Genomic DNA, 13,433 nt, shown 5'->3' with positions numbered 1-13,433 from the left:
TTTTCAGGTCCTTTGTGGGTTCCTGCAACCTCGGCATTGGACCGTGTCAGCGTGTTGGCCTGGGCAAATGTCTCCTTGGATGAAGCTTTAGATTCCTTGCAGGCATACATATAATTGAGAAGGAAGTAAAAGCTTTGGGGCTTGGTGCTAACTTGGTATAGAACTCATATATATTTACAGGTGTTTCTCTGTGTCTGAAAGTGGTCAAGGAGAAGCCAGCTGGTACCCGGGGAGTCAGTAGGATTCAGAATTTCAGCCTCGGTGAATCAAGGGCTTGCCAGTGGACTCACAGCCATTCCAGGGTGGACGTGTCCACCTGTCACGTCTTGGACGCTTGCAGAGTTCCTACGTGGCTTTCCCATATCGGGTGGCCCCTTTTCCTTTGCACCTTTTGCCTTCAGGATCGAGCTGTTTTGCAAAGATCTAATTTTATATATTAAATAAGTCTTTGATTTTCTTGTAATTCTGGGACAGGCAGCTTTAAGGATATGCACTCATAGGGCTGAGAGTGCTGTAAGTAATAGGAAAAAAGAAGAAAAAACACATGGATTTGGGGATGTTTTGGGAGTGTGGTGTTTGGTGACCTTGTTTTTTTTTTGGTTTGTTTCTTTGGTATGTCAAAATAATGAAGGGGAAACTCACTAAGTATGGGAAAGGTACCTTAATTTCTCAACGCTCTTGTATCCCTCTGCCTTGCGCAAGAGTAAATTTCCTCTGTTTTCGATGGACACATCAAAATCCTAGCCTTAAGGCTCAATCCTAGCCTTAGGTGAGCCAGTGTTCTCGGGTTTCTCTTTGAGATGGATTTTGGGAAAACGTCTAGAAGGACTCCAGTTCTACTTAAGGATGCACAGTGTTGGGAAACTCTGTGTTACAGTTAGGCCTTGACAGAGTTTGACATCAGTAGGAACCTGGGAGATTTCACAGTCCAGATGTGAGGAACCCTGGGTCCCTGGCCCCTCATATTTATCACCTGACGCACCTGAGCCTCCTTAGCTGGTCACAGCGCCCAGGGCGTAGCTGGAGCCTGGGTTTGTGCTGCTCACCCCGGGGCATCGTTGGATTCAGAAAAGCTGAGATGCTTAAAGCTGAGTCGGGGGTTTTTGATTGTCCTAGAAAACATCCTTATATGCTTGAAGTCCCTGGATATTATTATACACAGCATACTCAGCGTATTAGATACTTAAACACACACATTATACTTTTTACTTCCTTAACTGTTACTCTGAGAACTAGCCCATCTTCTGGAAGTCTTGAAAACCATCTCCAGTCTCCCATCTTAGTTGACCGTCCTGCTGTATTCTGATACTGTCTGCTATTTATTTATTTATTTTTAAACAAGATTATTTATTTATTTAATTTATTTTTGGCTGTGTCGGGTCTTAGTTGCATCACACGGGATCTTTGTCGAGGCATGCGGGATCTTTTGTTGCAGTGCATGGGGTCTTTGTTGCAGCGTGCAGGCTTCTCTCTAGTTGAGGCGTGTGAGCTCGGTAGTTGTAGCACGCAGGCTTAGTTGCTCCGCGGCACGTGGGATCTTAGTTCCCTGACCAGGGATCAAACCCGTGTCCCCTGCATTGGAAGGTGGATTCTTTACCACTGGACCACCAGGGAAGTCCCCCGTCTGCTATTTAGAAGGAGGATCTAAGTGAACCAGCACACACGAAAGGGATCCAATAAGTTTACATGCTTACAGGAAGGCAGGGATGGCCAGACAAGAATCCCACAGGTAAGCAGACCCACAGGGCAAAGCGAGACCATCGATTTTGGTAAAAGCACATGTCGTGCAGTCGGCAGGGATGGCCTGACTTGTATATTTGAAATGAAGCCTCACCATCCCCAGGGCAGGCACATTTTCTCTTGCTGCTGGTCACGTTCAAAGGCTATTCTTCTGTACGGTATTTAATCAACCTCTTCCCCTCAGCTAGGTCCCTCTCGCAACTTTGCGTCGCAGAAATTATTTAGGAACGCATAATGGTTAGAAAGAAGCGTTAGAAAGCGTTCAGCCAGTGTGAACCATTGCTCCAGTGTCCACGTTGTACGGTCTGGATTTTATTGCTGTTGACCTGCTGTGTTTGCATGGGTCCATATCAACATGTCTGTGTTTTTGTCGCCTTCTCCCAAACAGAGACCTCATTAAGAAATTGCTTGTTGTCGACAGAACAAGGAGATTGGGAAACATGAAGGTGAGTGTTTCCATCCGTATACATTAAGTGGTATTCATTATAATACCATAAAATCATTTGACTTCACACACTTCAACAAAGGCAGAACGTTCATATTCAGTCATTGGTCAAATTCCAAATCTGGGTTTCTGGGGCATGCAGAATCAAACTGGGTCTGTACCCCATCTCCTCCTCTCTCCAAAGGAGCCAGTGACTCAACAGTGATCTATAGGTTACGAATCATGACTTTATTTAGTTTTATATTTTTAAACAACATTATCGAGGTCTAATTCACATACCATCCAGTTTACCCGTTTAAAGTGGACAGTCGGATGGCTTGTAATGTATTTGCAAAATTGTGCAACCATCACCGCAGTTTTAAAGACCATGCTCATCCCTTCCAAAAGAAACCCGTATCCTGTAGCTATCACCTCTCCATCCTTCTATCCCTCCTGGAGGTAGGCAACCACTGGGCTACTTTCTGTCTCTATAGATTGTCCCATTCTGAGCTTTCATGAAAATGGAATCATGCAAAGCATGACCTTTTGTGTCTGGCTTCTCTCACTGAGCATTATGTGTTCAGGGTCCATCCACATGGTAGCCTGTGTCAGAGCTTCACTCCTTTTCATGGCTGAGTCATATTCCACTGTGTGGATGGACCCCATGCTGTGTATCCACCCATCCATCCATCCATCCATCCACCCACGCATCCATCCATCCACCCATCCATCCATCCATCCATCCACCCATCCATCCATCCATCCATCCATCCATTCACCCATCCATCCATCCACCCATCCATCCACCCATCCATCCATCCACCCATCCATCCATCCACCCATCCATCCACACACCCATCCATCCATCCATCCATCCATCCACCCATCCACCCACCCATCCACCCATCCATCCATCCATCCATCCATCCATCCATCCACCCATCCACCCACCCATCCATCCATCCATCCATCCATCCACCCACCCATCCATCCACCCATCCATCCATCCACCCATCCATCCATCCACCCATCCATCCATCCATCCATCCATCCATTCACCCATCCATCCATCCACCCATCCATCCATCCATCCATCCACCCATCCATCCATCCATCCATGGACACTTGGGCTGTTTCCACTTTTTGGCTGTTAGGAATAGTGCTGCTATAAACATGCATGTGCAGGTTTGTATGTGAATTAATCATCATTTTGAAAGTTGTACACCATGTGCGATTTTGTCAAACTTTTCATCTGGAGGGAAATATGTGTAAGGAACTGACTTGTATAAACTATGATATTGTATATGCCTGTCTTGGTTCTGTTTTGGCACTGCTGAGTTTGAGACAAACCAGAGACATCTTCTTAGCTGTTTCTAGCTCTGGATGTCTGTGGATAAACTTAGACATGGACCAGTGCATTGACCCTGCCAGTTGCAGTCTTGAGGGACAAAGTAGACCTGTGTGTGAGACCTGAACCCCGCAGATCTCTTGGGGCCCTCTGTTTATGTGGGTGTGTTCATTTCCTGGGGCGGCTGTAACAAAGGACCACAAACCGTGAGCTTAAAGCCACAGGAATCCATCCTCCCCCATCCTGGAGACCAGACGTCTGAGGTCGAGGTGTCCCAGGGCTGAGCTCCCTCCAGAGGCTCCAGGGGAGGGTCCTTCCCACCTCTTCCAGCTTCTGGGGGCTCCAGGCGTCCCTGGGCTTGTGGCCGCCTCCCTCCCGTCTCTGCCTCTGTCTTCCTGGGGCTTCTCCTCTGTATCTGGGTCTCTCCTCTTCTGTCTCTTGTAAGGACGCTGTCATTGCATGACTTCATCCTGACGTGTTTACATCTACAGAAACCTTGTTTCCAAATAAAGTTACATTCACAGGTGCTGAGGATTAGGACCTCAACATGTCCTTTCGTGGGGAGCACAGTTCAATCCATAACTAGTTAAATTGGTTGGCTAGTTAAGGCTACTCACGGACATTGGCTCAAGTGTTCAGGTCCTTAAGGAGGGGAGTAAACGCTAAGTGGTTGGATATCACTGGTGAAAGGAACAAATCTGTGAAACAGGGTAGTTGTTCATCCAATACCTGGCTGGTTTTCTCCTGCTGGTGCTCCTTCGTTTGGAGTGTTTCTCTTTTTTCTTCCAAAACAGACCATTGTGTTTAACTCCTTCATCCTCTATGGACACTGCTCTGTCCTCCACACTTGGAAAGTTTCTAGCACTTACTTTCTCTTTCACTTCTTTGTGTATTTGTTGTATCTATCTATCATCTATGTCTATCTATATGTCTATCAATCATATTCCATCATCTATCTACCTATATATCCATCATCTATCAATCATCTATCTAGATATCTCATTTATCTATCTCTCCATTATCAGTTTATCTCTATCATCTACCTACCTGTGTATCTATCACCTATCATCTGTCTGTCTGTTATCTATTGAACACCTATCTACCTAACTTTCATCTATCATCTATAAATGTATCTATCAGTGATCTATCTAAATAGCTCATCATCTGTCATCTACCATCATCTATATCTATCTCTCTGTCATCTATCCAGATATCATAATACCTTAGTATCCATACTGAGTTTGAACTTTTAGGGAGTAAACCTTCAGTCTTATTTACCTTCTCTCAGCATCCCTCAAGGTAACACTCATCAGATGTCATTATTGGACTTACATATGGATGGAAAGAAATAGGAAAAGAAAAAGAGTTTTCAAAATAATAGGACTGGAGAAAAGTAGAAAACATTGACATCCCCGTCTCCTTCCTCTTGGAGATATGGTTACAGAGAATTCTCTTTTTTGAGGATAAGTCATTTAAAACTTTAAAAAGTATGAACTGATACACGTTTTATAAAGTTAACTTCAGATGCACTGGCTCCTGTGTCACAGACTTCACATGTTTCTGTCTTATAACTTCACACATTTAATTGATTAAAAAGTTGCTACAAGTGTCGTAAAAAGGGAGAAGAAGGGTGCAGCTGAAGGCTGAGAACTTGGAAGGGATTTTCAGAGGTCCTGGTGCTGGTGGTGTCTCCCGTCCAGCTGTTGACACCACAGCCGAGGATGAACTAGACAGACCTTAGTACACATTGGTTTTTGTGTTGTTGTTTTTTTAAAAATTTTTTTTGGAGTAGAGTTGATTTACAGTGTTGTGTTAGTTTCAGTTGTATAGCAAAGTGAGTACATATGCATGCATCCACGCTTTTTTAGATTCTATTCCCATATAGGTTGTTACGGAGTATAGAGCAGCGTTCCCTGTGCTGTACACGTTGTTAATTGAGAGGCAACATTGGGTAGTTGTTAAAATCTCTGAAATTTGACATCCTCAGTTTGAGTTATAGACTTACTCGCTGGGCAATACAGAGCAAATGACATCATTTAATGAATCTCAGTTTATATGTTTCTAAAATGAGCGTAATTTCACCTGAGGAAATTGTCAAGATGAAAACAGGTGTCAAACTCAGACCTGACCGTGTGTCAGTCTAATTTTATGTCAAGAGGCTGAACCATAATTCTACTTCGGTCTTTGTGGTCCAGAGCAGTATACACGTGAACCTTGGGACTGGATTTCTTTCTGCGATGAAGGAAAGCAAATGAAACTCAAATGCCTTCATCTGTAGTTTTCCCTAATAGCTCACACTCTGGGGAGAGTGATTCAAAACATAGCAAACTCTTGTTTTTCTCTGTAGGGAATCGTGTAGAGATTCTTTTGGGATATTTTCTTTGCTATCCTGTCAACCTTCTGTTCACTGACGATGCGTGTTTCTTTTGAAGAACGGAGCAGAAGACGTGAAACGGCATCGGTGGTTCTGGACCACAGACTGGGAGGCTGTCCCAGAAAGGAAACTGAAGGTACGACATATGTAAACGGGCAGTTCGTACCTGGGCAGCCTGGAGCTCTCCTGGACACTCACTTACTTAGGATGGACACATAATGAATTGATTCGACACAAGCAACCATCCCACATCGTTAACAAGCCAGGTTCCCTATTCAGGGGAGAGCTCAGCTGAAGAGTCACCTAATGGGGGGTTAAGACCCCGGCTTTTGCAGTTGGATTTTTGGAGAACTGGCTGCATCCCTCCCTAGCTCTGAGACTATGATGAATGTCATCTGTTCCCTTTCTAAGGGGGAATGACACAGGTAGGACGTATGTCTCGTACTGATGGACGGATGTGGCACAGTGATGGTGGTGGATGAGATGGAAAGTATTCTCAGGCTCATCTTTCTTTGAACTGAATATGTTATCGACGGGTATCCTCAATAGCGATGTTTTCAACGTTGCACTTGGGCGCCAGTGGAGAGACTTAAAAAATGCTAATGCCTGGCCCCCAGCCCAGACTCTAGGGGTGGAGCTGATATTCATTTTGTTCAAGGTTTTAACTTTTATGTATTTTATTCTAGTACACTGACTTACAAAATTGCCTAGGTAATGTATTCGCGTTGTTCAAAAACCAAGTCAATATTAATAGGCGTACGTGGCCAGGCTGTCCCCTCCCAGCTGGCTGTACGTAACCACTTTTATTAGATTTTTCTGTGTATCCTTTAAAAGTTTCTTTAGGTTAATGTGAACCCAGGTGGATATACATAGGCTTATTTTCTCCCTTTTTAAAAAAAAGTATTTGTTTTTATTTATTTATTTATTTGGCTGTGTCGGGTCTTTAGTTGCGGCACGCAGGCTCTCTATTGTGGTGCAAGGGCTTCAGAGCACTCGGTCTCAGTAGTTGTGGCACACGGGCTCTCTAGTTGTGGCACGCAGGCTCTAGAGCACGCAGGCTTAGTTGCCCCGCGGCATGTGGGATCTTAGTTCCCTGACCAGGGCTCGAACCTGTGTCCCCTGCATTGGAAGGCGGATTCTTAGCCACTGGACCACCAGGGAAGTCCTCCTCCCTTTTTTAAAAAACACAAAACCTACAGTTACGCATGCACTATTCTAATTGTGCTTTTTTCATTTAACGATACAACCTCGAGATCTTCCCATATGCCTGAATAGCCTTCTCGTTCTTTTTAAACCGCATGGAACTCCTTTACATGTCTCTACCATCGTTTACTTAACCAGACCTCAACTGACAGACACTTATGCCGATTCCAGTCTCCTACAAGGAATAATTTCATACATCTCTTTTGTGTTGAAGATGAATTTCCAGACGTGAGATCCTTGGGTCAGAGGGTAAATGCGTTTGAAATCTTGGTACTTTTGCCACATACTTCTCTGTAGAAATGGCATCCTTTTGTGCTCCCAGAGGACTTGTTTTGAAAAATGCCTCTTTCCCCCCAGCTCAAGAGTGGTGAGTTATACAACTTTTGCAGTTTTGCCTAACTGATGGTTCAAAAGAGGTATCTCTGTGTAACTTTATTTTTATAGCTTTTTAAAAGTTCATCAAGTGATTCCAAACATGCCACCCAGATAGAGATGCTCCCCTGAAGCCATTGACTGAGCTGGAAGGTTTCTGAAAGCCAGAATCATGCGCCTTCTGTCCATGTGCTTCCTGGTTTATAGAAATAGCTCATTTATTGAATTCAATGAGAACGAATGAAGGAAAAGTGACCCTTAAACTTACTCTGTGACCTTTAAGATCTTTGTAAATCCTTAACCTCTTTTACAGAGCCAACCTAAGATCTATTCATGCGTGGGTTGGCCCATGTGGGGATGGGGGTTGTCTGCTGTGCGTATAAATCGTGAACCCCACTAATCAGCCTTTCTGGTGTGGAACTTCTGAGTCAGATGAGGAACGTCGCACCTTCACCTGAAGCTCCTTGATGTTTCTGAGATGCTGACCACTCAATACTCTTTGCACTTAGATACTCTCACCGAAATATACAAGTGACAAGAGGGTTTTCTTTTTTTTTTACATGAATAATTTTTAATTTACTTGACTCATTTCTGTGTCCACATAGCAGTTAAAATGTTCCCCCTGGGATCCATGTAGGAGCCCATGCTCTGTCAGGATTCTCCAGCTGCATCTGCTTTGCTGTGGTCTGTTAGGAAGCACGGAACTTTGGACAAGGACATATCTAGGTCCTTGTCCTGGGCTTGACTTGAGGATTCTAGCATCACTGAACCTCAAGTGTCTTGTGAAACATCCAGGTTAGGATGCACCCTGCAGAGGACAGGGGAGAGGGGTGGTGCTCACCATGTGCGTTAAAGGCTCTGGACAAAGCATAACAGTTTCATAGGATTAGAGAAAACTAGTTGGTGTCTGTGTGCGTTACAGAATCTTGGAGTTGGACGTATGCAGGAATCAGCAAAGTACAACCTGTGGGCCAAATCTGGCCCCTTGCTTGTTTTTATAAATAAAGTTTTATTGGCACATAGCCACATCCATTTGTTTACAGATTGTCGATGGCTGCTTTCCCACTGCCATGGCAACACTGAGTAGTCGCAACAGAAGTTGCGTGGCCTGAAAAAGAAAATGCTTTACTAACTGGCCCTTAATGGGAAAAGTTTGCTGACCCTCTTCTCAATCCCAATGCCTTCATTTTTATCAACGCAGGATTGCGGTTTGGCCTCTGAGATAATAAAACCCAAGTCTGGAGCTCTTTCCATCTTTGTGGAATTTTCCGAAGTGTGGCCACAGGGCCAGCTACATCAGAATGTCCCTGACCTGGGAATCTGAATTTAACAAGCAGTCCAGGTGGTCCTCAATTCTAGAATTTAAGAAGCAAGTGCTGGGTACCTTCCTTCCTCCCTAAATTCTTCAAACTGCGTAAGCATTCATCAGTCTGATAGTTGACACCTCACTTGCAATATCTTAATTCCAAGCTTTTCCTGTTCATAAACAAAGAAAAGCAGCTCTGTTGTTTTCCATTTCTTTTTACATTTTCACATAAAGCTGTAGACATAGAGAGATGTATGGGTAGACCTCGGAGATACTGTAAGCTTGGTTCCAGAGCACCGCAATAAAGCAAGTCACACTAATTTTTTGGTTTCGCAGCACATATAAAAGTTATGTATAGGGAATTCCCTGGTGGTCCAGTGGTTAGGACTCTGTGCTTTCACTACCAAGGGTGAGGGTTCGATCCCTGATCCGGGAACTAAGATTCCCGCAAACCAAGGCGTGGCCAAAAATTTTTTTAAAAAAAGAAAAGAAACATTAAGTTATGTACAATATATACTATCCTGTAGTCTATTAAGCATACAGTCACACTATGTCTAAAAAAAGTGTCCGTACCTTAATTCAAAAATACAAAACAAAACAAAACAAAAACACAATTTCAGTAGTAACGTCAAAGATCACTGGTCACAGATCAACATAACAAATATCATCATCGTGGAAAAGTTTGAACTGTGAGAATTGTCAAAATGCGACACAGACGGGAAGTGAGCCAGTGCGGTTGGAAAAAGGATCCCAGCAGACTTGCTCAGGGTAGGGTTGCTGCAGGGCGTCCATTTGTAAAAGCACAGTCTGTGCAAAGTGCACTAATGTGCGCTGAGCGTAGTAACATCCCGGCGCGTGCTGTTCCTCCGTAACACGGTGTTGTGTCCTGTTGTTCCCCAGCCTCCCATCGTGCCCAAAGTGTGCAGCGAGGGCGACACCTCCAACTTCGAAGCTTACCCCGAGAACGACTGGAGCGTAGCCCCTCCCGTGTCACAGAAAGATCTGGAAGTCTTCAAGAACTTCTGAGCGTGGGCTCCCCACCTGGAAGGTATAGCTTTTTTTTTTTTTTTTTTTTTTTTTTTTACTATCAAGGCATCTCTTATTTCATTCATTAATTTTATCGGTTGAATTCTGTTTCTTTCTTTCTTTCTTTCTTTTTTTACATATACACGTATCTATTCTTTTTCAAATTCTTTTCCCCTTTAGGTTGTTACATAATATTGTGCCCAGTTCCCTGTGCTCTACAGTAGGTCCTTGTTGGTTGAACTGATTTACAAAACAGAAACAGACTCAGAGAACGAACTTATGGTTACGAGGGGGGGAGGGTCGGGGGGAGGGGGGAGGGATACACTGGGAGTTAGGGATCAATACGTACACACTGCTGTATTTAAAATGGGTAACCGACAAGGTGTATCTTTATTTTTAGTAGTTAAAAATCGGCGAGGTTGACAGAACCTCATGTGCAGGAGGTCTTGCCTAGACGGAGTGGGGCTTCTCTCCCCCGTTCGGGCACGAGCGATAGAGCAGAACCAGCCAGAGGCCTTTCCAGGGCAGCAGAAGACACAGCCGGTGTGTGTGGGCCGCACGGCCAGAGCACCGGCCTCACCACCAGCATCTCACGCCCCGGACCCACCTGCCGGGGCAGGATGTGTACCAATAAATAAGGCTCCTAGGAGACGGGTGCGCCTGCACATTGGAGAAGCCTAGCTCTTGTGCCTCCTTCCTGGAATCCCCGAGGTCCAGACCACAGTACTTCCCAAGTATTTTCAGAAGGGCTCTTGGGTCTCTTTTTGTTAAAAAAGGAACACCTCGTAGGAAATTTGCTAAAGTTAATTTGAGATGTAAAAGAAATGATTTTGAGTCTCTTATTTCCACGAACCTTTGAAGGTCTGTGACTCTCTAACTTTGAAGGTCTAGTCTAGTTAGTTAGTTATTGAGTTAGTTTAATTGCGTTTTATTTTTCTCCCCGGTATCTAGGGGTTGGTTTTTATTTTTTTAATTTTTATTTTTTATTGAAGTATAGTTGATTTGCAATATTGTAGCAAAGTGATTCCGTTGTATATGTGTATAAATTTTTTTCAGATTGTTTTCCATTGTAAGTTTTTACAATATATTGAGTATAGTTCCCTGTGCTATACGGTAGGTCCTTGTTGTTTATCTATTTTATACATAGTAATGTGAATCTGTTCATCCCAAACTCCTAATGTATTCCCTCCCCATTTTTCCCCTTTGGTAACCATAAGTTTGTTTTCTGTGTCTGTGAGTCTGTTTCCGTTTTGTAAATAAGTTCATTTGTATCATTTTTTTTCTAGGTTTATACTGGAATTATTTTTAATGTACTTTGACCAATGGCAGGGGCAGTATTTGATGACATTCTTGATGAACCTTTGGAAGTCAGGAGATCATTTCATGATCACATTGCTTTCTATTTATTCAACCAGTTTGCATTTTCTTCTTCTAAAAGCCAGACACATTCATATTTGAATCTATCTCAGTAATTTTACCGGCTGGTATTTTCCGCTGAGCGATTAGGTGTGATGATTCTATGCGAGAATATACTCTTTCATGAAGCGAAATCTAATCCCATAGGTGAGACCCAAGTTCAGCTTCATTACAGGATTCCGGAGCTATGTTCTGGAGCTGTGTGACTTAATCATGCATCTTTGTGTGGATTACTGCTTTTCAGCAGGTGGAGATGGATGTGAAGACAGCTGGCAGGGGACCTCTCACCTCCCTGTGCCTTGTAGCTTTCTTCATCATAAAATGTTTTGTCTGGTTGTATAATCCTACAGCAAAGCACGTTGAAACTAGGATCTGTTTTTGCTTGAGTGATGAATCTCCTTTCTCATGGATGAGGAGGGGCCAGTTCTGTGGATGTCAGCACCATAGAACCTTAAAAACCCACCTTTAAAATACTGTTCCATGTCTCTTGTTAGGCATCTTCTCTCCTTAGAATTCAGGCTTGTGGGTCTTTGCAGTAAGAATTCCAAAGGGAAGTTTGGTTTCTTTCGTGCTATTATTGTTGTTGTTGTTCTTAGGATGACAAACTTTACCCAGGTGTTTAAAAACTAACAAAATCCTTTGTCTAATTTCACGCCAGCAACAGGGTGATTTGAGCCTGCTCGGGACAGATGGCTGCCCCCAGGCAGACCTGAAGAAGCATCTTCTTAATGGGATAAGGACTTTTCCACATTTATATACACCCGGATGTATATAAAGAGATTGCAGAGCCATTGACGTTTGTGGACCTAGAATTATTTAAGCAACTGGAAATCGACTGCACAGTAGGACATTTTGAAAAATTGTTTGGTTGTAGATTTTACCTTCTTTTTAGGCTTGTGTTCCTACTGGGATATCCTGGGGGTTTTTTTCTCGTAGACTTTATAAGTTTGAGCTGAACTTGTTCAGATACAACCACAGATTGTGTGTTTGTGTTTGTGCCTGTGCGTGTGTGTGTGTGTATAAAAAGGACGGTGTGCCTGGAGCAGGGAAATTGTGCAGTGAAGTAAATGTTCCTACTTTCCAGAGCCTATGGTGTTTATGTTTCCGATTTTTTTTTCCAAGAATCTATTCTCTTGGGGACAAATTTTAAAAGTATGACATGTGCATTTTTTATCATCTCATATGCATTTTATGGTTATATGTGAAGAAGATATCATACGACGGTCTATATCCAATGTCTTCAATGCTTTGTGTCTGGTAGCCTTGGGTCATGAATCCAGGATGACAGGGAAGGAGATGTGGGTTTGAACTTCAGTGCAAGACTAGCCATTGACCATGAATGTTATTCAAGGAATTTTCTCTATTGCATTAAAAAATTTCATACTCTGTAGGGGGATGGCTATCTATTAATATTCCAGGTTAAATCCGTGGACCAAAACGCATCTCCCAAAGCAAACTAGTAGCTTTCTGTATTGGCTCAATGAACTTATGCAAATGTTTTCTTTTCCCTTTGGTTTTAGGAAAAGTAAGAAATGAAAAGGCACGATGGAAGTGTTTGAACCTCCCTCGTTTCCGCTTAGTTTCACTTCTTCTTGTCAGTGTTCAGTCCATCTGGTTTCATAGACCTGGTGGGCTTGTGCGGAATAACCATTGCGTGAGATTCGTTTCTCTTTGGACGTGAGGGTGAGGGTCCCCTGAGGCGTGCTCTCCTGTACCTTCCCCTTAGCACTGATCAGGAAAGCCAGGTGTTGGGTGGGTCGCCATGAGTGTTGCTGTTTAAATACGGGTCTTCCCAGAAGCACTGCCTGGGCAGAGGTCCTTGGTGTCTGTCTCGTCCCTCGTGCATTTCCTTCTCTACTCTCTGCTTCTGCTTTCTGATTCTAAACTTTGCCGTGAAAACCTAAAGGCGCCGCCCATATTCTGTTGGCTGTGACTCAGCTGGAAACAGCATTGCTCAAACCTGTTATGCATCCGATCATAGGGCCCAACCATGGCCTTCTCCATGGAGGTCTGTGCATTTAAGAAGTAGGTTCCAGAGCCTTCAGTGGCCGCAGGGAGGCACCCAGTAGATCTCCGAGATCTCCTCTCCTGCATCCCCCCTTTTCCTGCCAAGAAAGGTCCAGCTCCTTGGGCAGCCGGCATGGGGCAGAGTATGCCCCACAGGTGTGTTGGTGTCAAGTGTTGGGTGCCCGCCGAGCTCTCAGCCCCCTGCCAGGCCTCTGCA

At 43.8% G+C, this 13,433-nt stretch overlaps 1 protein-coding gene across 2 annotated transcripts in view; it reads left to right on the top strand.

Annotated features, from left to right (window-relative positions):
* Window positions 1–12,597, top strand: part of PRKX (protein kinase cAMP-dependent X-linked catalytic subunit) — an 86,015-nt gene extending 73,418 nt beyond the window's left edge. For both annotated transcript variants that reach the window (XM_057538026.1, XM_057538024.1), the window contains 4 exons: window positions 2,129–2,186; window positions 5,945–6,022; window positions 9,668–9,815; window positions 11,868–12,597. In XM_057538026.1, coding sequence (XP_057394009.1) covers window positions 2,129–2,186; window positions 5,945–6,022; window positions 9,668–9,793 — 262 coding nt within the window. In that variant the 3' untranslated portion in view covers window positions 9,794–9,815; window positions 11,868–12,597. The remainder of the gene's footprint in view (window positions 1–2,128; window positions 2,187–5,944; window positions 6,023–9,667; window positions 9,816–11,867) is intronic.
* Window positions 12,598–13,433: the final 836 nt, after the last annotated feature.

The sequence above is a fragment of the Balaenoptera acutorostrata genome, chromosome X (assembly GCF_949987535.1).
Source record: "Balaenoptera acutorostrata chromosome X, mBalAcu1.1, whole genome shotgun sequence".
NCBI lineage: Eukaryota > Metazoa > Chordata > Mammalia > Artiodactyla > Balaenopteridae > Balaenoptera > Balaenoptera acutorostrata.
This window is presented reverse-complemented; position numbering and strand designations above follow the sequence as displayed.